This window comes from Lemur catta, chromosome 6 (assembly GCF_020740605.2).
Source record: "Lemur catta isolate mLemCat1 chromosome 6, mLemCat1.pri, whole genome shotgun sequence".
NCBI lineage: Eukaryota > Metazoa > Chordata > Mammalia > Primates > Lemuridae > Lemur > Lemur catta.
The window spans coordinates 57,593,297-57,618,483 of record NC_059133.1 but is presented as its reverse complement, the minus strand read 5'-3'; the positions used below and the strand labels follow the sequence as shown (position 1 = coordinate 57,618,483).

At 35.9% G+C, this 25,187-nt stretch overlaps 1 protein-coding gene across 6 annotated transcripts in view; it reads left to right on the top strand.

Annotated features, from left to right (window-relative positions):
* The window catches only part of LARP4 (La ribonucleoprotein 4), a 61,041-nt gene that overhangs the window by 18,853 nt on the left and 17,001 nt on the right, over nucleotides 1–25,187 (top strand). For 4 of the 6 annotated variants that reach the window (XM_045554934.1, XM_045554937.1, XM_045554938.1 and 1 more), the window contains exons 2-10: nucleotides 4,580–4,727; nucleotides 5,693–5,848; nucleotides 8,050–8,125; nucleotides 10,364–10,500; nucleotides 12,020–12,123; nucleotides 15,206–15,316; nucleotides 16,068–16,121; nucleotides 23,902–24,114; nucleotides 24,643–24,746. In XM_045554934.1, the coding sequence (XP_045410890.1) occupies nucleotides 4,580–4,727; nucleotides 5,693–5,848; nucleotides 8,050–8,125; nucleotides 10,364–10,500; nucleotides 12,020–12,123; nucleotides 15,206–15,316; nucleotides 16,068–16,121; nucleotides 23,902–24,114; nucleotides 24,643–24,746 (1,103 nt within the window). Of the gene's footprint in view, nucleotides 1–2,460; nucleotides 2,504–4,579; nucleotides 4,728–5,692; nucleotides 5,849–8,049; nucleotides 8,126–10,363; nucleotides 10,501–12,019; nucleotides 12,124–15,205; nucleotides 15,317–16,067; nucleotides 16,122–23,901; nucleotides 24,115–24,642; nucleotides 24,747–25,187 lie in introns of all 6 variants that reach the window. The other 2 variants (XM_045554940.1, XM_045554936.1) reach the window with 2 other exon arrangements.

Here is a 25,187-nt window from a genome sequence, read left to right as displayed (position 1 = left end):
GGCAGGAGGATCAATTGAGCCTGGGAGTTTGAGGTTGCAGTGAGCGATGAACATGCCGCTGCCTCTCTAATTGCGGTGGCAGAGTGAGACTGTCTCCAAAAAAAAAAAAAAAAAGAAATAGGTGCAATGATATGTGTACTCAGTATGGTTCCTAGCCTGCAGAACTGCTTGACATATTGGTTTTGTTATGGTAATTATGGTTTTTTTTTTCTGTATTATGTGAAAGCATTTTTCATTTTCGATACTTTTCCATATTTCATTGACCCTACTATGCACATTTTATACATTTTGACTTCTTTGAAAATTGGGATACATCTTACAATATTTGATGTGTCATAGTTTAATAAACAGCAATTTTTTCTTTGTGATATATTAGTACCCTTCTGATTTTATAGAATGTGGTAATGTGATATCTCTGTAATATTGAATGGTTGTATAATACTTTACCTAGTGAATATACCATAATTCCTTTGTTCCTTGTCTGACTTTAGGTTATTTCCATTTCCTGACTTTTGTAAATAATGCTAATACGTGTAAATATGAATTGGCACCATTTTATGTAGTCTGCTCTAAAGGATGCTTGCCAATTTTATGCCAGCCTGGGAATTATTTTTAAGTGCTTTGGTAATCTAATAAGTAAGATACAGTATTTTTGTATTTGTGTGCATATATGTGTACTTCTTTCTTGATTTTTATTTCCCTAGTCTTTTAAGAAAGTTTTTTGTTGCAGTTTTATATTATGCTATAGTCATCTATCTTTTATCTATCTTTTGTGATTTTATCTGTATCTTTAAAGCTAATTTCTATGAAATAATAGGTGGGGCAGTTTTTGTTTGTTTTTTGAGGCTCTGTTGCTCTGGCTAGAGTGCAGCGGCATCATTGTCATTGCTCACTGAACCCTCAAACTCCTGGGCTCAAGTGATCCTCTTTCCTCAGCCTCCTGGTAGCTGGGACTATAGCCACTCATCACCATGCCCAACTAAGTTTTCTATGTTTTGTAGAGATGGAATCTGGCTCTTGCTCAGGTTGATCTCCAACTCCTGAGCTGAAGCGATCCTCCAGCCTAGGCCCCCAGAGTGCTAGGATTACAGGCGTGAGCTGACATGATAGTTTACATTTAACTTCACCTTGCAATTGATTGATAGAACATGTTGGCATTTGTGTGGTACTTTTGAGAGCAAGACATCAAAATTGCCTTCCATTCAAAACCAACATGCTTTATAAACGATGTGTACTGTTTACTTATACTGTTAACTGCTTTTCAAGCATTAATATAATTTAATTTTTAAAATAAGGAATCCTTACCTCAATTTATAGTTGACAAAATTGAGGCTCAAATGAGTTAAGAAATTTTCACATGCTCACACAATAGTTCATATTAGAGCTGTGTTTTGGATTCAGGAGTGATTCTAGACCCCCAATCATTATGTATTTAGATGGTAATTATTAAACTACCCTGAAATAACTATTTTGCTTTACTAAAGCCACATACTACTATGGATAGCAACCTTATCTATGAGTTAGGGGCATTTCTAGTAGGTATATGGCCCTTTCATTGTATCCTTTTCATGTGCAGATCTTATTTACTAAATTAATATTATACTCTTTGTATTTATCGGGATTAAGAAGTTTGATATCTGTTTCTGAGAGCTGACCTCTCACCATCTGCGCTTTTCTTGGTCAGGGACATAACCTGGTATTTCTTCTCAGAATGAAAGAAAGAGGGAGGATAGATATGTAAATAGGTACATTTTCAACTATTGAAAAATGCTTGACATCAAATTAAATACTGTTCACATGGCAGAAGAGGTAGGCTGTTACAAGCTTTTCATAGTTCTATTTTGCTATCAATTAGAAATTATGGCCAAAGAGCTTGAGGTTATCACTTTTATGGGGGACTCCAGCATCCTCTTCTCTCTTGTCACCTACTGCATGCAGCACCAAAGTTCCCCAGGAGCCAGAAGCCAGGTCTTAGGAGGACTGTAACTTTTATTGCCAGCTCTGCGGTTTACTTCCTGGATCATTTGTCCTGCTAGTTTGTCGCTAGAACCTCTCTTGCCCTTTCTCAGGCTGGGATTAACATGAAGGAGTAGAACTGTCCAAAAAAGACAGGGAAAAAATAGATAAACTGCCTCCCCATCCCATCTGCCCTTCCCCATTTCCTCTGTCTTCCCCTGCCAGATTCAGGGATTACAAATAGAAGCTTTTTGCTCCTGTTTAACTCCCAGCTACACACTCTAATTTGCCTTCTTCAAAGTCCCTTTTCTATTCACTCATTCCATCCTGCCTTGTACCTCCTCTGCTCCCCACCCCCACCACCCCATCACCTTCCTGACCAGGAAGAAGGATGTGAAGGGTTGAATGTCAGGCTCAAACTACATTGAAACCCAGAGGAGGAAGACCATGGGGAGTGGATCTTTGGACTGAGCCTGCTGTCTCTTTCCACTATTCTTTCTCCAGGTCTTCTTCAGATGGCACATTAGAGTGGGCGTCCTGCTGCCAGGTGTGCTCCAGCCCACACTGCTCCTTTATACTTCTTATTAAACTGTAATGTGCATTTTTGTTTTTTCCTTTTCCTTTTTTTTGGTAAATACATAAATAACAAGTTTCATGAAAATAGATTATCACACACACACACACAAAAGAAATTATGCTGTCCCAAAATTCCCAAATAATGTTCACCAGTTAACTCAGCTTCAAATCAGTGGCCTATCAGAGGCAGAGTGGTGGAAAAGTACTGCCTTCATGTGGGCAGAAGGGAAGTGTATTTTCCATGGAGAATTTTAAAACATTAATAAACTGACTAAAAAGTATATGCTTGTTATTATATTGTACCTTAGAAATTCTAAACAATGTCATTAATAAAATACTCTCCACTACCACCGTCATTTCAAGGCTCAGCCCTTGCTCCCAAGATATGAGTGAATCCAGACATGGAAAAGAACCTTACGTCTGATCCTTCTTTTCCCCAGATTGAGTTTTGAAATATTTCTTTTCAGTTGATAAAAGGAAACAAAAAAATATGGTAAGCAGTACAGTGTAATTAAACAATATCATTTCATTGATTCATACGTGTAAGTCATGTTAGTTGCACAGTATAGAAACTCACTCAAACTCAAATAAAAAATTAGTTCATTAGAGTACAAGGGAAAGGTTGGGTGCAGTGACTCATACCTTTAAACCTAACACCCTTGGGAGGCTGAAGTAGAATCACTTGAGGCCAGGAGTTTGAGACCAGCCTGGACAACCTAGTGAGACACTGTCTCTACAAAAAATAAAAAGAAATTAGCTGGGCATTGTGGCACACGCCTGTAGTCCTAACTACTTGGGAGGTTGGGGCAGGAGGATCACTTGAGCCCAGGAGTTCAAGGTTACAGTGAGCTAGACTGCTCCACTGCACTACAGCCTAGATGACAGAGCAAGACTCCATCTCTAAAAAAGTAAAATAAAGAAAAAATTTTTGAAGTAGAGTACAGGAGACTCTCATGGGGTATAATAGCAGGAATTACAGGTAGGCTACCCAGAAGCTGGGTCTTAAGTTAACTCTGCCTGGGGGGCTTTGTAGTTCTGTCTACGCAGAGCTTTGCTTTGGTTAGCTATATTTGGATATTGGTGATACCTTATAGGCTGATTTTTTTTTTAACCCTGTTATCCAGGGTCAGTGTTAAGAACTCCCTCCAGGTAGGGAGTTTGACAGCTTCCTGATAAATGGTTCAATGTGTGCCACTTATTTTTCTTGAAAGCTGAATTCCCAGTATCTGCAGATTATAAGCTTGAGTTAGTTAATTCTCTGCCCTTTGGATCCCCTGAGAAGACACTCAAAAGTAGCTTTCTGGAAAGGGGATGAACTTTTTGCAGGGTCATTAACGTACTTGAGAAGGATCAAGCCCTGCTGTTTGGTTGGATGAGATTGAGAGAAGTATATTTGTGCATCCCACCCGTCTATCCCTTCTTCCTCTGTCCACCCTTTCATACTCTTCTCACTGTGCCCCCCCACCTCAGTTTCTGTTTTTCACTTCTATGTGTCTGTGATTAGATAATGCATGCAAAAGATCACTTTAAATGGCAGCATTTTAAATAGTTATGTAGTTATGTTGTGGACATTAAGAACATATACTTTCAGGACAGATGGAAAAGAGCATTCCAATGTAAGGCAGATAGAATCATTCAGACTCAAAGGTCTCTGTCACAGCTTAGATGGCAATAAAAATTATGTTCTCTGGAAAACTGCTGTAGATAACTAAAAAATTTGCTCTAGATGCGCAGACACATATGTCTCAAAGATATATGAACAGCTTGAATAAATTTTATAACTTTTGCAAGTAGGTTGGGGCTAAAGCAGTATTTCTATTTTAATAGTATTTTATAGACATGTGTTTTCTATTATATAGGTAAAGTTTTATATTTTCAAGTTGATCAAAAACTTTAACATCATTTAATATTACTAAATTAAGTATTTAACATTATTACTGTTTTTTTTTCCCCCACACTTAAGTAATGGAAAAGCCGTTTTATCTAAATTTGTGATTTTAATTGCCCTGACTTTTAAAATTTACAGATAGATCTTTTGATTATTTAGCAGGTAACATCTAAAGGAACTGGTTTAAATCCTAATGCCAAAGTATGGCAAGAAATTCCTCCTGGAAGTACTGATGCCACCCCAGTAACTCATGGAACTGACAGCTCTTGGAATGAAACAGCAGCCACATCCGGGTCTCATCCTGAGGGTAAGTCTTAAATATTTCTTCAGAAAAATCACATTTTGCTTAAATGTATGGCCAAACCAGTTTATAGAACTTTGGGATACATACTTTGATTATTTGATTAAATATATTTATAATTGTTTAATATGTACTTTATGGGTAATTCTCATTTATATCCAACATGAATGGATTGTCACTACTTTCAAGTAGTAGCTGTTCAGCATCTAACCCATTTATAATATGATATTTATAAATTAGTTTTGAGGCTGGGCAAGGTGGCTCACACCTGTAATCCTAGCACCCTGGGAGGCTAAGGTGGGAGGATTGCTTGAGCTCGGGAGTTGGAATTCTAGACAAGCCCGAGCAAGAGCGAGACCCTATATCTCCTAAAAATAGAAAACTTAGTTGGGCATGGTGGCAAGTGCCTATAGTCCCAGCTACGTGGGAGGCTGAGAGGCAGGTGGAGCACTTAAGCCCAGGAGTTTGAGGTTTCAGTGAGCTGTGATGATGACGCCACTGCACTCTATCCAGGGTGACAGAGCATAACTCTATCTCAAAAAAAAAAAAAAAATTAAAAAAAATAAATAATTTAGTTTTGATCTACCATGATTGACTCTGCTGTTGACTCACTGACCTTGGGCAAAATAACATTTCTGTGCTTGTTTCCTCCATCTGTAAAAACAGAAACCATAATAATTACCTATAGCATAGGATTTTCTGAGACTTAAGTAAATAAACTACATGGAACAGTCTGATACAAAGATAATGCTATATAAATTCTAGCTATTGTTAATCATTTTAGCTTATTCAAAATGGTCAAAACTTATTTCCCTTGGGAAGATAACTCTTACTTAGAACCATGTGGACATTTTCCCAACTAGTATAATAGAATTCCTGAAATCTTATTATAGAAGACATACTGCCCAGGTCTCCTGAAGATAGGATTTAAAGAATTTCTGTTTACTTTCAATTTCTTGTATTTAATATAGGTAATACAGAGCCGTCAGAAGATATGTGTAAGGAGTATGAAGTAATGTATTCTTCATCTTGTGAGACCACAAGAAATACTACAGGCATTGAAGAATCAACTGATGGAATGATTTTAGGACCAGAAGATCTGAGTTACCAAATATATGATGTTTCTGGTAAACTTTATGGTTTTATTGTTAAAATGAGAATTCAGTGCACTAGTCTCCCCTGTATCCCACAGTCTGTTTATCATTGTTCTGATGAACCTGTGGCATTGTTTTCTTATTTGACAAGAAGCTTATGTTAATGAAATGTTAAGTGATTGTTATAAATGCTGTTTTCAAATACCCATACATGAAATTTGTGATTTAAAAAGATTGTTTACTTAATGAGTGTCCTATTAAAGTATAAAATAAGAGATAACAGGAAAAAAATAGTTAAAAGAGACCTAAATTAAAATCTTTCACAAGGTCCCAAGTATCTCAGTCTGTTAGTTAGGATCAATGCAAGTTCTGTCTCCTGTCACTTTTCTCAGGATGAAATATATTTATAAATATTAAGTTGTAGAGGTTAATTTTAGGGAAACAGCTGCATTAAAAACATGGGCTCTGCTACAATTCAACGCGCAAAATTTTTTTTCAAATTAATCGGCATGGATTAATAGTCACTTGGATTTTAAACTGGACAAAATTTAAAAGAAACTGGCTGGCGTAGTGGCTCACACTTGTGATCCCAGCACTTTGGGAGGCGGAGGCAGGAAATCTGCTAGAGGCCAAGAGTTTAAGACCAGCCTGAGCAACATAGCAAGACCCCCATCTCTACAAAAAATCGAAAAATTAGCCAGATATGGTGGTACGCTATATACCTATAGTCCTAGCTACTCGGGAAGCTGAGACAGGAAGATTACTTGAGTCCAGGAGTTTGAGGGTATAGTGAGCTATGATGATGCCACTGCACTCTAGCCCAGGCAACAGAGTAAGATCCCATCTCAAAAAAGAAAGAAACTAAAAATGAACCATAAACCCTGACTATGTATTTTATTTTTCTAATATCTACAGGATCTCTCTGGAAAATAATTGTAATACAGAGTAGGTATTTGTATTTCTGCTTTTAAGTAGCTGTGTGACTTCAGGCAAGGTAGATGAGCTTTTGTCCTCAGTTACCTTGTAATATATATTTGTGAGTTTTTTTGTTGTTGTTTTTATTTATTTTGAGACAGAGTCTCACTCTGTTGCCTGGGCTAGAGTGCCATGGCGTCAGCCTCACTCATGGCAACCTCAAACTCCTGGGCTCAAGTGATCCTTTTGCCTCAGCCTCTTAAGTAGCTGGGTCTACAGGCATGTGCCACCATGCCCGGCTGATTTTTTGTATATATTTTAGTTGTCTGGCTAATTTTTTTCCATTTTTAGTAGAGACGAGGTCTTGCTCTTGCTCAGGCTGGTCTCGAACTCCTGAGCTCAAACGATCCACCCACCTCGGCCTCCCAGAGTGCTAGGATTACAGGCGTGAGCCACCATGCCTGGCCTAATTTTTTCTATTTTTAGTAGAGGCAGGGTCTCCTTCCTGCTCAGGCTTGTCTCCAACTCCTGAGCTCAAGCGATCCTCCCGCCTTGGCCTCCCAGAGTGCTAGGATTACAGGCATGAGCCACCATGCCTGGCTATCACTAAGGGTTTTTAAGAAGAGGACACATTATACGCTTTTTTAGTCTGTAATGTTTTGTGTAAGATTCTAATAAGAGAGTGATGGTTTTCCAGGCTTAAGTCCTGAAAAAAGGCTCATGTTCTGGGTTTAAACAACATATAATATAGAAGGCTGTTAGAGAGTTGATCTGATCTTTTGGATGTTTAATGCTTTAAACATGCTTAAGAGGAGGATATTGTGTTCTAAAATCAAGGAATAAAGAGAAAAGGGTATTAAAAGAGAGAAATTTAAGGAGTGTGACTAACCTCAGATTTACTACCAATAAAAGAGATATGGTTGTATAAATATATTTCACTTGGTTTAGCTACTTCCTGTCTTAAAATTTAGATTACTATTACTTTTGTTCCTTGAGTTTTCATTAAAGGAATAAGTAGTTATCACATTTTTAAAATGTGCAGGGCCATGTTTTACAATATGGTAGCCAAGTGCTTTTGGTATTAATGGTGCTTTGTTAATTTCTTGATAATATAACCCTTAAACTAATATGAAATCTATCTGAAGAAAGATAGGCTGAGAGAAATTAGACTTTGAACTATCCAAATTTTAAAAATAATAAAAAATTTTGTGGCAGATTTTAGTTTGTGGCTACTTTATGACTTCTGAGTACAATAGTAAGGTTCACCACCTATGGTAACTTAGTATTAACTTTTTTCCTTTCTTGTTTTCCACCATCAGGAGAAAGCAATTCACCAATTTCTACAGAAGACCTAAAAGAATGTCTGAAGAAACAATTAGAATTTTGTTTCTCACGGTACATAGTCATTTTTTTGTTAATATTTCCTCTGTGTTGAGTTTGTTTAGTAGATATAAAATACCTGTCAAATAAAATGAAAGAACAATGGTTATTTCTTTTTTTTTTTTTTTTTAAATAAGAGACAAAGTCCCACCCTGTTGCCCAGGCTATATTACAAGCATGAGCCTCTGTGCCTGGCCCAGAATACACTTTGACTCAAGTTTAATTGATCTTTATTCTAAATACCTCCCATTTCTTCCCTCCTCTTTATTATTTGCCTTTATATTCTAGTATATAAAGTATATTTTCATCCTAGGATGAAAGCAAGAGCCTCCTGGCTTTCTTTTCTCTAATCAATTGTGCCTATGATAAAATTCACTTTCTTTTTTTCTTTTTCTTCTTTTTTTTTTTTGAGACAGAATGTCACTTTGTTGCCCTGGCTAGAATGAGTGCCATGGCGTCAGCCTAGCTCACAGTAACCTCAAACTCCTGGGCTCAAGCAATCCTTCTGCCTCAGCCTCCCGAGTAGCTGGGACTACAGCCATGCGCCACCATGCCCGGCTAATTTTTTCTATATATATTTTAGTTGGCCAGCTAATTTGTTTCTATTTTTAGTAGAAACGGGGTCTCACTCTTGCTCAGGGCTGGTCTCGAACTCCTGACCTCGAGCAATCCACCCGCCTCGGCCTCCCAGAGTGCTAGGATTACAGGCGTGAGCCACCGCGGCCGGCCAAATTCACTTTCTTTAATAGTTATTTTGAAAACCTTACCTACTAACTGGATCAGTTGTGGGTATACTTATATCATCTGAGGTTTTCTTTTTTCTGAATGAGTTTTTTCTTTTGATTCTCTGTCAAAATTTTTTGACTTTTTGTATATCTTATAAATTTTGATCATATGCTATACATTACATATAAAAAGAATCACAGGCTGGGCATGGTGGCATGCACCTGTAGTCCCAGCTAGCTACTTTGGAGGCTGAGGCGGGAGGATCGCTACAGCTCAGGAGTTTGAAGTTGCAGTGAGCTATAATGACGCCACTGTACTTTACCTGGGGCAACAGAGTAAAGCTCTGTCTGAAAAGGAAAAAAAAAATAGCATAGAAGCTTCAGGTGGCATAATTTTTCCCTATATGCAGAATTTGAGCTTTTTTTGTTAGGCAGATAAGAGTGAAATGTTGATTGCTCCAATCCAGTCTGGAATTGAACTGGGTCAGGGTCGAGCAATCATTTTCTACCTCTGACTTATCTCTGTTCCTATACATGGCCCTCTCAGACTTTTGATTTAGAACTTGGCAATTTTTTATCACCTTAATCCTAAAACACCAAAGAGATTTATATCTGTTCTTCAGAGGTTTGAGACTGGCTCTTTAGCCTCTTAGCCCATAGAGCTTCAAAATCTGACTAATGTCTTGTGGGGGAGACTTGTGTTTGTTGCAGTATTTCTCCTTCCACTGTGACTTAATCACAAGACGACACAGATTTTGCTCTGCCATTTCAGCCTGGCTCCCAATCTCCCATCTTCCTCCTTAGAACTCAGGAAACATGGTATGGGGAAAATCAGCCATATGTTGGGGGCACCTGCATGCCCACCTATTTTTTTTTTATATTTTTTCTTTTTTTTTTTTTATAGAGACAGAGTCTTGCTATGTTTCTCAGGGTGGTCCTGAACTTCTGGGCTCATGTGATCCTCCCAGCTCAGCTTCCCAAAGTGCTAGGATTACAGGCATGAGTTACTATGCCTGGTTCTTTTTTTTTCATGTACTTGAATCTTAATTTTAAATATATGTTTTAAATACAGAAGTCAAACATGCTTATAAAAATGTAAACATTTAGAAATTGAAAATCCTTCATGAGCCAATTTACGGATAAATTACAGTTTTTATAATTTGCATATTTTAACATCAGGAATCAAGTGTTTATAAAATAGAACTACACTATATGTAGTATTTGGTAACATACTATTCAATATTAAGCCTCTTTCGATATCAGTATAATTTCATAAAATCTCTCATCCAGAACTTCTGGACCAGTTGTGTTTGGGGATTTAGAAACTATAAAAGTTGATACTATCTGATCTCTATATACTATGTTGGTATCTTTTAAATTGAACTTTTCAAAGTTCACTATGTTATTTCTGATCGCATAATTTTGTTTTCCTAGACTTAGTGACAGACATGAATAAGGTACCTCTTTTTAGGTGCTTTTAAAGAATTGCTTGTTTTATAGGACTATTGCTTTTCTTTATTACTTTCAGAGAAAATTTGTCAAAGGATCTTTACTTGATATCTCAAATGGATAGTGATCAGTTCGTCCCAATTTGGACAGTTGCCAACATGGAAGAAATAAAAAAGCTGACCACAGACCCTGATCTAATTCTTGAAGTGTTGAGATGTATGTAAAAATACCTTTTAGCTTATTTTTTAATTTTTAAAAATTAAATATTTTCATTTCTGATTATACAGGAAATTGTTTTTAATTGTTCTCCCCATCCCCACTTTTGCTGTTTTGTTCCAGTAAGCTATTTTTACTGGTTTTGCATGTGTGTGCATGTACAGGATTTCTATATCAATTCCACACCTTGATGCCCACGTAGCAATTATAAGCAATTAAATGTCATTAGAAAAGAAAGCTGTTAGAAAGCTGTGTATCTTTATCAGACCTTTTAAAGCAATCTGTTTCAAACTTTTGAATCTAATTAAGAAGTACATTTTACATCACAGCACAATGTACACAGTATACCTGAACAACTGAAGTGTCAGTTATATAGTTAACACTAAATATTTGTAATGAATTTGTTTCTTTTGTTCTAAACTGATTTTATAACCTGTAGTTTGACAAACACTAAAGTTTGGTAAAGAATTTATATTTCTTGATTGAGATGATAAGAATTTTTAGTGTAGTTTGTGTCTTGTATCAGTATTTCTTATGGACTTCTCTGAAGTGTTTTTTTTTTTTTTAACTACTCAACTGAATAAAGGCAGATCTTCACTTTTATATGAAACATGTTGATAATGTGTAAAAGTTAAGTATAGCAAGTCTAGTAATAGACTTATATGGAAGTAGAGAATTTCCATTCCTAGAAGGTTACTAACATTTATGGAATTTCTAATTGGCTTGTACAGACATCATTTCTTAAAATGACAGTCTTGTCTACATAAAAAATTGGTAGAGACAGACAGTTCCCCACTTGTTTAGATTGGAACCTAACACTTACACCCAAGCCTTCACCCTTACCTGCTTCTTCTATTCTCTCTGTTTACCTTCCCAGAGAGGTGTGGCATATTACCTCCCTGAAGGGACTAGAAATAAAAGTTTTAACTATGTATGTGGTGCTGTTTTTATTCACTGTTTCCTCAAAATCAGCATGTAAAAGATGGCTCCTGGGTCTCTGTAGTAGTAAGACCAAATATGTTGAAATCAAGAACAGCTTATAATTTGTGTATAGTTCTTGATTTAAGGTCTTCTTAGACTTCAGTTTTAAGAAGAATGTCCTCACATATCAGAGTTCATTACATTCCCCAGAATAGTGTTTGGCTAATGCAAGTACCTTGATTTCTGTTAACACCCATTTATTACCCCTTGAGGAAGAATTTCCTGTATACAGGAAATTTGTCTGGTTTTGTATGTGTTATATGCTCCCCGAAGGCTTCTTTTCAATCTCAACAGAGTGTCAAAGTCACCAAGTGGGCACTCTGAATAATTGTTCAATGAATAACTTTTGTCAGTGTTCTTTACATAAAAATCTCAAAAATCTTCTTATCATAACTATAACTTTGATTCTATAACTTAATTTCTTTAGGATATTAACTTAGCCTCTGCTGATTTATTCAGTTGGAAATTAAATGGTTTTTTAATGTCATTATTAGTATCATGAATTGTCACTCTTGTAAGACTCTTTTTTAAATTTCAGCCTCTCCCATGGTACAAGTTGATGAGAAGGGTGAGAAAGTGAGACCAAGTCATAAGCGTTGTATTGTGATTCTTAGAGAGATTCCTGAAACAACACCAATAGAGGTAAATGATTAATCATTGTTAAAGGTAAAGGTTTTTTAAATTGGAGGAGGTACACAAACAAAGTATAAGGCAGTGTGTTTATATCAATCCCCGTGTCTAGGGTAAATATTAGTGTGTTTTGTTAATTCTGAAGTACTACAGTGATACAGAGGGAAGAAATGATACTATTGATTCTGAATTTACTGATTTGACTGAATGGCAATTAAAATATAAATAGGCTATTTTGGGAACTTGAGGATTCAGCTGTAAGTATGAATGAAAAAGAATTTTGAGTAAGGATTAATGAGGCAGGACTAACCCTATTGGTTAGCAAAATATAAAACAAAGTTATGGTCGTAAAGGTGGTATGGGAACAGGTATAAGAATTAATACTTGAATGAAACAGTATAGTCTATTTAATGATCAGGTTCTAGCATGTATTGTATACTTTACAGTTATTTAAAATCAAAGGTTTTATGTTTTACAGATGAAGTAACAGCCTTAGAAAGAATAGATAACTTGCCCAAGGGTACTTGGGCTGTTAAATGAGAGTCTGGATTTGAACTTGATTTCTCTGATTCCAAAGCCCATGTTTCTTAACCATTGTGCCACAGAACTTCATGCTAAGTTGCCACGTTAAGGCATTATAAATTAAAGAAAGCTAGGGGCTAGTGGTGGTGGCTTATGCCTGTAATCCTAGCACTTTGGGAGGCTGAGGCTAGAAGATCGATTGCTTGAGCCCAGGAGGTCAAGACCAGCCTGCACAATATATTGAGACCCTGTCTCTACAAAAAGTAGAAAAATTAGTCAGATGTAGTGGTGGTGGTGTGTACCTGTAGTCCCAGCTACTAGGGAGGCTGAGATAGGAGGATGGCTTAAGCCCAGAATTTGAGGTTGCAGTGAGATATGATGATGCCACTGCACTCTAGCCCAGGCAACAGAGCGAAACCCTGTCTCAAAACAGAAACAAAAAAATAAAATAAAGAAGACAAGCATTAATCAGTAACTGATTTATTATAATTGATTAGCCATTTAGAAAAGAATTTTTAAACCTTCGCTACATAAAAAAAATTGATGGCGTAGTAGTTAGTTAAATCTATTTGCCCAAAGTCATTCAGCATCAAGTCTCTAGAATGAATATTTTCTAAACTTCGGAGCAGTGAGAGAAGTTAGAAAAGAAATTGTCATAGGTCTTTGATTTTTAACTACATGTCAGTAGTAATATCTTGAAAGGAAAATTGCAGAATGGAAAGGATATCTATATTAAGAAACAGTGTCAAGGATGTGAGCCTAAACTCTAGAGCCAGAATGTCTGGGTTTGAATTCCAGCTTTTTAACTTACTAACTTTATGACCTTGCCTCTTAACTTCTCTTGCCTCAGTTTTCCTATCTGTTGAATGGGATAGTGGTAATGAGTAAGTCATAGGAATGCTGTGAGAATTATGTGAGTTAATATATAAAGAGCATAAGGCAGTACCTGGCACGTAAAACACTAAGGCCTAGCCATTATCATTTTTGTAGTTAATATAATTCATGTTTGAATACATAAAGAGTTTATACACATGAAAAACAGTGATGAAGGCAGCAACATAATGTTCATTTTTTGAAAAGTAAAGGAAGTGCTGATAACTAAAATAGCTAGAGAAAGTCAACCTAGGCAGTAATCATTGAAATTCATATTAAAATGAGGGGTGAGGTGTTGAAGTGATGACCTTTAAGGTTTCTGTCAGGTGGAATGAAGTTTTTGTTACTCTAAATCCAAACTTGTAAATGTCTGAACTTAACTGATTCCATAGAATGATAAAGGCTGAAAATGGGGATTTTATTAAGAATTAGGGAATTGGCCGGGCGCGGTGGCTCACGCCTGTAATCCTAGCACTCTGGGAGGCCGAGGTGGGTGGATCACTCAAGGTCAGGAGTTTGAGACCAGCCTGAGCAAGAGCGAGACCCCGTCTCTACTAAAAAATAGAAAGAAATTCTCTGGCCAACTAAAATATATATATATAGAAAAAATTAGCCGGGCATGGTGGCACATGCCTGTAGTCCCAGCTACCCGGGAGGCTGAGGCAGGAGGATCGCTTAAGCCCAGGAGTTTGAGGTTGCTGTGAGCTAGGCTGATGCCACGGCACTCACTCTAGCCCAGGCAACAAAGTGAGACTCTGTCTCAAAAAAAAAAAAAAAAAGAGGGAATTCATTATATATTTTAAGGGAATTAGAAATATTTGGAGAATATATATGCATTTTTGAAAGTAGAGATCAATTGGCGACAACCTGATAATAGTTCTCCAAAAATGTAATTCTGGACTGGATAGTAATTTTTTTAACTGAACTTGGTGATACTTTACCATTTTCACAAAAGTCACAGTGTAGCTGGTTTCCCACTTATTTATTTCAAGCAGTATTTGAACCAATACCATTTCATTGCAAGTACGAACATTCTGTTTTTAAAGTTCAGTATTTTGAGGGAATTAGAATACAGGCTAGTAGTCTTCACTGTGATGTTGATTTTCCAATCAGCTTTGTATTTGTCTTTTTTTAAATTGATACCTAATGATGTTTTGTTATTTTGTGGCACAGTTTAGCCAAATAAAATTCTTTAAATATTTGGGAAATACTGGTTATTAGATTTCTTCTGAGTCTAGGTAATTATCTTTTTCTGAATCCATATATCTGTGTTCTGTTTACTTTATATCAATTATGGAAAAGAGGATATATTTACACAGAATTCATGTTTGTGATGCTAATATAGACAGAACATCTGGATTAAGTGAGAATGCATGAAAATTCTTATTGCCTAGAAAAATGTTAATAAGGATATAACTATAACTTTTTTTTTAATGGTGGGCCAGGCAGGAAAAGGACTGGGGATATTTTACTGTGACCTGGAGTGAAAGGCATCTGTTTTGCTGGTCACAAAATAAATCATGCCTAAATCATATACAAAATATATACTATAACTATGTTTTTGTTTCATAACATAATCTGTCCTCACTAGAAAAATGGTCAAACAGTGTAAACAATTAACAAATGAAGTGATAAAAAGGACCGAAAGTAAATAACCAGTTATGTATTATTTAGAGTTAATACAGTTTTTCTCTTTTAGGAAGTGAAAGCTTTGTTCAAAAATGAAAACTGCCCCAAAGTGATAAGCTGTGAGTTTGCACACAATAGCAACTGGTATATCACTTTCCAGTCAGACACAGATGCACAGCAGGTGGGAAGAAAACTTTTTTTCTGATACAAGTGCTGTTGGTAATATAAATAGTGGTATGTTTAAATTGAGAAAATGTGTGTTTACACTAATGTTTATTATGACTAGTGAGCACCATGGTCACATTTTTGCTTTTGTTTGATTGGTTTCTTTTTTGATCATCTTCCTAAAGTTTCAGTTTCAATTTAAGAACAGTTTGTTTTCTGTCAGAAAAAATTAATACACGATTTTAAAATTAACCCGGGGATTGCAAACCATGTACTTAATAGTTAAGTGTTTTTAATACATAGTAGGTCCATAGCAAACAAAAATTCTTGGAATTTTGGCTTAATGGGTTTACTTTTCCTTGTTATCATGTCCTACTTAAAGAGAAATAATATTCATATCTATCATAGGAAAATTTTAAAATAACTCACTAATTTTTATTCTTTTTTAAAAAATTCTATATCTTAGAAGGTTGCCTGGTTGAATCATTTAAAATTGTTACCTAGTGATATTTTGGGTTTGTTTTGAATGTTATACATTTTGTCTGGAGTAATTCCTAATAGGTCTTTTACAATAAATGTGAACTGTAGCTGAGAAGGTCCTAAATTTTTACTTTTTCATTCCTTATCACCTACACGATAGAATCACTTTCAGAATTTTTGGTCTAGTTTAGACACCGTTGCTAATACCAAACCCCATTAATTGAGTGAAGATGTTTTTAATGAAATGTTTGAATGCTAATGAAAGTTCCTTTCTGCTTTGTTCACAGGCTTTTAAATATTTAAGAGAAGAAGTTAAAACATTTCAGGGCAAGCCAATCATGGTAAGAAATAATTGTAAATAGAGAAAGGACATTGTGAAACCAGAAAGTTTTTTTGGTTATTTGAGAATTTAAAAAATACAGATAATACTTTATGAAAACCCATGATGATTTTTTAAATTTTTATGACTTTTATTATGTGCTACTACAGAAAATTAGTTGATAAGGTATTAAAATAATTTGTGTACAGCAATTTTTTCCAAAGACATAACTTCGAACAGTACAAAGTTTTAGTTAGATGCTGATTTACAACATAAAATGATTCCGGATCTCCAAATGATTGATAGTAATAATTTTTTAGTAACAGAGATGAAAAACATTCTCAGTATTTTCAACCTCATCTCATTTAACTGCATTACCACATTAATATCCAACCATTTGGGGACCTAGGCATCATCATTGATGATATTTGCTCACTATCTTTTACATGTCTAATCTGTTCTTGGGTCCTATGAAATTTGCCTTCAAAACTCGTTTCCCTCATTAGTGTCACTGTTTAGGCTTGGAGTAGCCTCTTAACTCCTATGCTGACAGCCCCCCCACCCTTAACAGTCCATTTTCCACATTGCTACCAGAGCTTCCATTCTAAAATATAATTCTAAATTTGCACTTATTTTGACCTGGTCCTCTTTCTCTATGTGATACAATTTTCATCATCATTTGTAAATATAATACACTATTATTACTAACTCATCTCTGTTGAGCTCTTGCTACGTATCTGTTTCTGTTTTAAAGCATTTTACCTAATGAGATTTTCTCTTTTCTCCTTTTTACTAGTGAGGATAATAAGGCATAAGAGTAACCTACCCAGTTTCACACACTAGTAACTGGAAGAACCAGGATAAGAGTAACTTAAATTTAGTAAGAGGTTGCATGTCAGGTACTATTCAAAAACTTTGACATATTTAAATCTCATTACTGTGTAGTAGATGATATGAGTTTCTATATTACAGATGAGGCTATTTGCTAGTTGTCATTCTACTTCCTCTGCCTGTGATGCTCTTCTCCCTATTATTACCTTTCCCTGCTTTAGGGCAATAAAGGTAGTCTCCTAAGTTTTCTTAAAGCTTTAAAGTTTTAGAGCATTTCAGATTTAGGTTTTAGGTGCATCTGGAATTAATTTGATGTGTAGTATAAGACAGAGATCTAATTCCATTTTCCACATATGGAAAGACGGTAGTCTCCACACTTAATTTGTTGCCTGATCTATTCTTCCACAATTTGTGTATAATGTTTTATCTTTGAGATCTGTTTCATATGTATTTGAATTTTATTTTTATTTTTTTGCCATATAATGTGCTTTTAGTGAGATCATATGAATTTTAGAATATTTATCTCGTTCGAACAAACAACCAAAGAAAACCCACATTGGAATTAATGGAATTGAGAACAGTTGGCAGTTTTACTCTACATTATTCATTATTGTGGTAACATTATTATATATTTCAGTATTCAAGTCTGTGGTGTTTTATAATTACTCCCTTAAAATAAATTTGGTTGTTGTTTGTTCTTGGTAACTTAGGGGTTTTGTTTTTGTTTTTTAATTTTATTGTCTGCAGCAACCTTGAACTCCTTTTTCTGGCTGAGTCTTCTGGGTTATCAGCCTAAAAGATCATATCATCTGCAAATAATCACTACTTTGATCATTCCTTCTACTTCCCATTTCTTATTGATTTTGCTGGATCTCAGGAATAGTGGTAAAAGCAAGAATTTCATTATAAGATTTTTTTTTCTCTGCCATATTTTTTTTTCTTTATGGTTCTTTTGATTAACCATCACATAGCGGTGTTCTTTCCAGGAAATTCACGTTAACTTTTATACCACTCATTAAAACCAAATGATCTAACACCTGGAAAGATGGGGTACAGGAGCCGGGAATCCTATATTCCAGGCCTGATGATACTTTCAGCCTCTAGCTCTTGGATCTTGAGCATGTCAAGCCAACCTCTAAGGTTCTGGTCTGTTTCTTTGTAGTGTGCATTCTCTAAAGTTCTGTGATTCAGAAGTGATGAGCTTGGATGAAAAGGGCATTAAGTGGATAATAGTTGTCCACCTGTTTCCTCATTTGTTGATGATTTCATTAAGAGACAGTGTTTCATTCTGTGTTGTTTTTTGTTTGGGTTTTTTTTTTTTTTTTTGAAACATAGTCTCACTCTGTTGCCTAGGCTATAGTGCCGTGGCATCAGCCTACCTCACAGCAACCTCAAACTCCTGGGCTCAAGCAATCCTACAACCTCAGCCTTCTAAGTAGCTGGGACTACAGGTATGCACCACCGTGCCCGGCTAATTTTTTCTATATGTATTTTTAGTCGTCTAGCTAGTTTCTTTCTATTTTTCTAATAGAGATGGGTCTCGCTCTTGCTCAGGCTGGTCTCGAACTCCTGAATTTAAATGATCCACCCACTTCAGCCTCTCAAAATGCTAGGATTACAGGCGTGAACCACCAAGCCTGGCCCATTCTGTTTTAATTATGCTTTCTATGCCTATATGTTTATAACTGATATCAGGTCCCTTCAACTAAAGAACCTCTTTTAGTGTTTCTTACAGTGCCTACCAGGCACGAATTCTACTAGTTTTTCCTTATCTTAAAATGTCTGGTATTTCACGCTCATTTTTGATGGGTGTTTTCTGTGGTTATGCAATTCTGGGATGACAGCTAAAATTTTTTTCTGTCCTTTTAAGATACTGTTCTGGACTCTCTTATTTCTGGTGGGATGTTTGCCATCATTCACATTGTTGTTCCCCTGTATGTGATGTGTCCTTTTTGTTTGTGTACTGTCAGTGTGTTTTGTTTTATCTTTGGTTTTTAGTAGGTTGACTAGTGTGTCTAGTATAGTTTTATTTATTTTGTTTGCGATGTGCTGAACTTCTTGGATCTGCAGATTGTTTTTCACCAAGTTTGGGGAATTTTCAATTACTAGTTTTCAAAAAAATTTTCTGCCCCACCTTTTCCCTTTGTCTTTTGAGACTCCAATTTCATCTATGTTAGATTGATGTCACTGAAATGCTGTTCATGTTTCTTCAGTCTGTGTTTTTATTCTCCAGATTGGATAATTGCTTTGGATTTGGGTTCACTTTCAAGTTGATCGGCCTTTTCTTGTGCTATCTCCAATCTGTTGATAGGACTGTCCAGTGAATTTTTTATTTCAGATGCTATATTCTAGAGTTTCCTTTTTTGTTTGAAAATATTTTCCCCTTTCTGTTGAGAGTTTCCCTTAAATTCAGCTCTCTCTATTGTCATGAATATATTTATCATAGCTGGATTAAAATCTTTTTCTGTAATCCAATATCTAGGTCATCTTGGATTCTTTCTTTGGCTGTTATTATGGACTACAGTTTTAAAATAATACTGTTTTTGGTTTTATTGGATTATTAAGTATGAAATGTCCAATTTCCTTAAGTATAAGTTTGACAATTGGTATCTCTGACATTTCACTTTGACACTTCGTGTTTTATTTTTATTGTGAAGGTATATCCTCAGTCTTTCAAAGGCACAGTTTGGCTTGTGATATCTTTCAAATTTTTTTTTAGAGCAATTTTTGGGAAACCATGGATAAGTCAAAAATTCGTGTTATTTTTGGATATGAGTTCCATCGTGGAACCAATGCAGTACAGACAATACGAAATATCAGCAAAGTGTGTGGGAAGGATGTGGCTAATGAATGCACAGTACATCGATGGTTTGAGAAATTCTGTTCTGGTGATTTTAGTCTTCAAAATGAGCCGTGTTGGCAACCTGAGACCAAGGTGGATAATGATGAGCTGCAAGCGGTAGTGAAAATGAACCTATCTCAACCTACACATAAATTAGCAGCAAGGTTTGAAAGTTACTATTCCACCAATATTGGACCATTTGAAACAAATGTGCAAGGTAAAGAGGTTTGGATAGATGGGTTCTGAGTGAATTAAACAAGTATCAGGCCGGGGGAGGTGGCTCACGCCTATAATTATAGCACTCTGGGAGGCCGAAGCTGGCAGATTGTTTGAGCTCAGGAGTTCAAGAGCAGCCTGAGCAAGAGCGAGACCCCGTCTCTACTAAAAATAGAAAGAAATTATATGGACAACTAAAAATATATGTAGAAAAAATTAGCCAGGCATGGTGGTGCATCCCTGTAGTCCCAGCTACTTGGGAGGCTGAGGCAGTAGGATTGCTTGAGCCCAGGAGTTTGAGGTTGCTGTGAGCTAGGCTGACACTACGGCACTCTAGCCCAGGCAACAGAGTGAGACTCTGTCTCAAAAAAAAAAAAAAAAAAACAAGTATCAGAAGAGAAATCATCTCTAAGCTTGTTTTTCATTTGTTGTCACAATATAAATACAAACCATTTCTACACCAAATTTTTTTTTCTGAGACAGAGTCCTGCTCTGTCACCCAGGCTAGAGAGCAGTGGTGTTGTCATAGCTCACTGAGGCTCAAACAATCCTCTTGCTTTAGCCTCCTGAGTAGCTGAGGCTACAGGTGTGTGCCACCACACCCAGCTAATTTTTTCTATTTTTAGTAGAGACAGGGTCTTGCTGTTGCTCAGGCTGGTCTCTAACTCCTGAATTCAAACAGTCCTCCCGCCTCGGTCTCCCAGACTGCTAGGATTACAGGCATGAGCCACCGCTCTAGGCCTCTATGCCATATTATTATGTGTGATGAAAAATGGATTCTTTTCGACAATCGCAAGCGTTCAGCACAATGGTTAGATAAAGATGAAGTGCTGAAACACAGTCCAAAACCGAATAATCATCAGAAAAAGCTGATGGTGTGTGTTTGGTGGTCTAGCACTGGTATTATCCACTACAGCTTCTTGAAACCTGGTCAGCTGGTTACAACGGATGTCTATGCAACCAATTAGACGAAATGATGAGGATGCTGGTGATTAAGCAGCCAACATCGGTCAATAAAGACAGGCCAATCCTCTTGCAAGACAATGCTTGACCACATGTCCCATAAACAGTGCTGCTCAACTAGAGCAGCTGGGCTTGGATACTCTCTGTCATCCACTGTATTCAGCAGACCTTGCACCAGCTGACTACCACTTCTTCCAGGCTTTGGACCACTTTTTGCAAGGAAAAATATTTAATTCTCAACAAGCTGTAGAAAACGCCTTTCTCGAATTCATCGCAGCTTGCTCTCCAGGCTACAGAGGACAAAACTGTGTCAATAGTTTAGGCGCATACTTTAATTATACTGCTTCTTGTTTGAGATATAATGAACTACACTTTGATTCAAAATTGGACATTTCATATTTAATGACCTAATAGTATCTTACGGGATATTTTTAAGATTAAACTATAGTGTGTGATATTGCTTAGGTAAAGGCAATAACCATTATTATTTTTTAGTTCATGTTAAAGTTAATTTTTACATTTGGCCATAATTGATTATTATTGTTTCATCGATTGCAATTTTGGGATAGAGGAGGGTTTTGGCTTATGTGTGAAGGATCATAAAACATATCTTTCATTCGTTTATTGAAGTGATACTTTTATGCTTTCACATGCATTGTTTTATTTGATATTCCCAGCAACTTGGTGTGGCTTTTGATTCTTAATCTAACCCTCTTATATCTTCATATTTTACAGGTTGAGCATCCCAAATCCAAAGTTCAAAATACTCTAAAATTTGAAACTTTTTGAGCACTGACATAATGCTGAAAGAATATGGTCATTAGAGCTTTTTGGATTTTTGGATTTGAGATGCTCAACTGGTAAGTTTAATGCAAATATTCTGAAATCTGAAAAACTAATGGTCCCAAGCATTTTGGATAAGGTATACTCAGCTAATAGTTATATTACAAAAGTTGGCAAACTTTTTTTAAAGGGCCATATAGTGAGTATTATAGACTTTGCTGGCCATATAATCTATGTTGCAGCAACTTGTTAGGGCACAAGCCAGCCACAGGCAATACATAAATGAATGGCCTGATTTATAAACATATCAATGTTAGAGCATTTTTTTTCTTCCTTTTCAAAAAAAGGAAGAAATTTTCTTTTCTTTTTTTTTTTTTTTTTATGAGGGTGGGGGCTTGTGGGGAGGGGTGCACAGTTTCCCTTTGTTGTTGTTGTTGTTGTTGTTGTTGTTGTTGAGACAGCTCTGTCACCCTGGGTAGAGTGCAGTGCTGTCGTCATAGCTCACTGCTACCTCAAACTCCTGGCCTCAAGCAATCCTCCCACCTCGGCCTCCCAGAGCGCTAGCTACGCCTGGCCTCCCCAACTTTTTTTAATGAATGTTGCACAACTATCACCACCATTTATCTTCAGAACTCTTTGTCTTATAAATCTATACCTGTTACCCAATTTTAAAAATTAGTAGAGAATGGCCAGTCTTGTTTCTTGTATACTCTCACTCATTTCTCCATACCTCCAATTATTTTGAATCAAATTTCAACCTCACTTTCACCTGTGTATAAGTTAGAATTAGTATCTCTAACAGTAGGGATTCTTTTTAAAAACATGACTACAATATCATCACACTTAATAAAAGAACAATTTCTTGAACATCATCAAATACCCAGTCACTTCATGTTTTCCTGATTCCCCATTTTTTTTCTCTTTCTTTTTAAAAATCTATTGCTTCTTAGTCTACTTTTGTATTTTTTCTTTTGCTGGTATATTCTTTTGTTGGTGAAATAATCATGGTATTTGTCTTACAGAGTTTCTCAGAGTATATGTTTTGCCAGCTTTATTGCTAGGCATAGTTTAATGTGATCCTTTGTCCCCTGTATTTCGTGGAAATTGGTAGCTATATATAGAGGTTTGATCAGATTTGGGTTTGATTTCAGGGCATCAGAGGAAGGAAATAAAAGCTATCAGCTATGATCATTGACTAAGATCTGAATTCATTAGAGATTGCAAAATGATGCTATTTCTCTGCTGTCTGTTTTCCATTTATGAGAAGTTTACCCTCGTATTCATTAAATCGAGGTACAGGTCATATGTGAAATGCATGTTAAGTGCTTGGTTCTAGCTTTTATTGCTAGTTTTTTTTAAAATAGTCTGTTGATTTCGTAGCAACTTCCAAAAATGATCTTTCAGTTTTTGGTTTTAAATATTTAAATATATTTGGTTTATTTATTTATTGTCCTTGTTGATGTCAGCCTCTTTGGGATGAATCCTGAGTCCTTCTGTTATAGCCCTAGTAATCTTCAGTAGTTTCGTTGCTATGTTATGTGAATGTGCTTTTGCATATCCTGTCAAAGGCTTTCTGTCAGCTGGTTCTCCAGAATCCTCAGGTTACTTTATGGGGAAATGGCACTTTGTGCAGCACTGGCTAGGCTCACAGAGTGCTCGTGGCTACTGGTTTCATCATTGTTTACAAGCTTTTCATTTAGACTGAGCTAAGAAATATGTGTCTAGTTTCTGGTTTTTAAGACAATATATCATGAGTTTGTACTGATGTTTCCAATTTAAAATATGGGTTTCATGGTTTTTATTTCCTATTTCATATGCTTAAGAGCCGTTTGCTTTGTTCTATGAACTCTGTTCATTTTTCTAACCCATTTTTCTGTGGGATTTTTGAGCCTTTTCATGTCTGTTTTTACAATTTATATGTTACATTAGAGACATTAGCACCCTTGTCTGATGTGTTGCAGTTTTACTATTTTGGCTGGTTTTACTTTGTTTATTGTGGTTTTTGCCAGGCAAACATTTTCATTAATTAAAACTGTCATTTCCTTTTCTTTTGATTCTACAATAGGCAGAAAGAGTATAGTCATTTAAAATATGATAAAATGTAAATTAAATATATTTACAAAATGCACACTTAGTCCTTTGTTATTATGTGTTTCTTTTGTTCTAGGCAAGGATCAAAGCCATCAATACATTTTTTGCTAAGAATGGTTATCGATTAATGGATTCTAGTATGTATAGTCAGCCCATTCATACACAAGCACAGTATGCCTCACCAGTCTTTATGCAGCCTGTATATAATCCGCATCAGCAGTACTCAGTCTATAGTATTGTGCCTCAGTCTTGGTCTCCAAATCCTGCACCTTACTTTGAAACACCACTGGTAAGTGAGATCCTTATAGAACAATAAAATATGAAGTAATAAAATTTTTAATTCAAGCTGAAGTTTTAAGACATCAGCTGGAGTAGTTCATTTGTTCAGTGTTGATAATTGGTTACTTTTTGACTTTTAAATAGTAATATGGATATCTTATCCTCTATACCAAATATATGCATGTGACTAAGGATTGAGCTATTAATTCCTATAATTTTATTCCATTAAACTTACTGAGTGAATTGAAAGAAGAGACTAGATAAGTCTTGCATGGTTACAGCTCACTTTCAGTGTTGTGAAATATTGTCAGAGAGGAATGTTCTTCAATAAGTAATGAACTAGTGATTCATTGTTCTTAAATCTAGTCAATTTAGGTACTTGAAGTGAATATTTCAAAAGTGGATCATTAAAATATTTTAGGTTATTTTTGGCTTATAAAAAATTGATATTAAATTAGCTCATTCAGGTCCTTATGACCCTCACACCAGATTTTGCCTTTACCATTAATATTATTTAAATGTTAAAATTTTCTTATAGGCTCCCTTTCCCAATGGTAGTTTTATGAATGGCTTTAATTCACCAGGATCTTATAAAACAAATGCTGCTGCTATGAATATGGGTCGACCATTCCAAAAAAATCGGTAAGATAAAAATCATAGCTAGAAATTATTTTAAATAATTCCCAATGGTTGTTAAGGATTTACTGTTATTTATTAGCAATGCTTGTTGGCAGTCTCAATAAAAAGTTTGGTTTGTTTTAATTAAAAGAATATGGATAATTCAGTAATTCAACCTAGATTTCATAAATACACTTTGACCTCGGAGCTGATAATGGATGTAAAAAGTGCATTGGACTGAGATTTTTTTTTTTTTTTTTTTTTTAAGAAATGAGATCTTGCTCTGTAACCCAGGCTGGAGTACAGTAGCACATTCTCATAGCTCCATGTAGCCTCCAATTCCTGGTCTCAAGTGATCATCCCATCTCAGCCTCCCAAGTAGCTGGAACTACAAGTGTGCACTACCATGCCTGGCTAATTTTTAAATTTTTTGTAGAGACAGGGTCCTGCTGTGTTGCCCAAGCT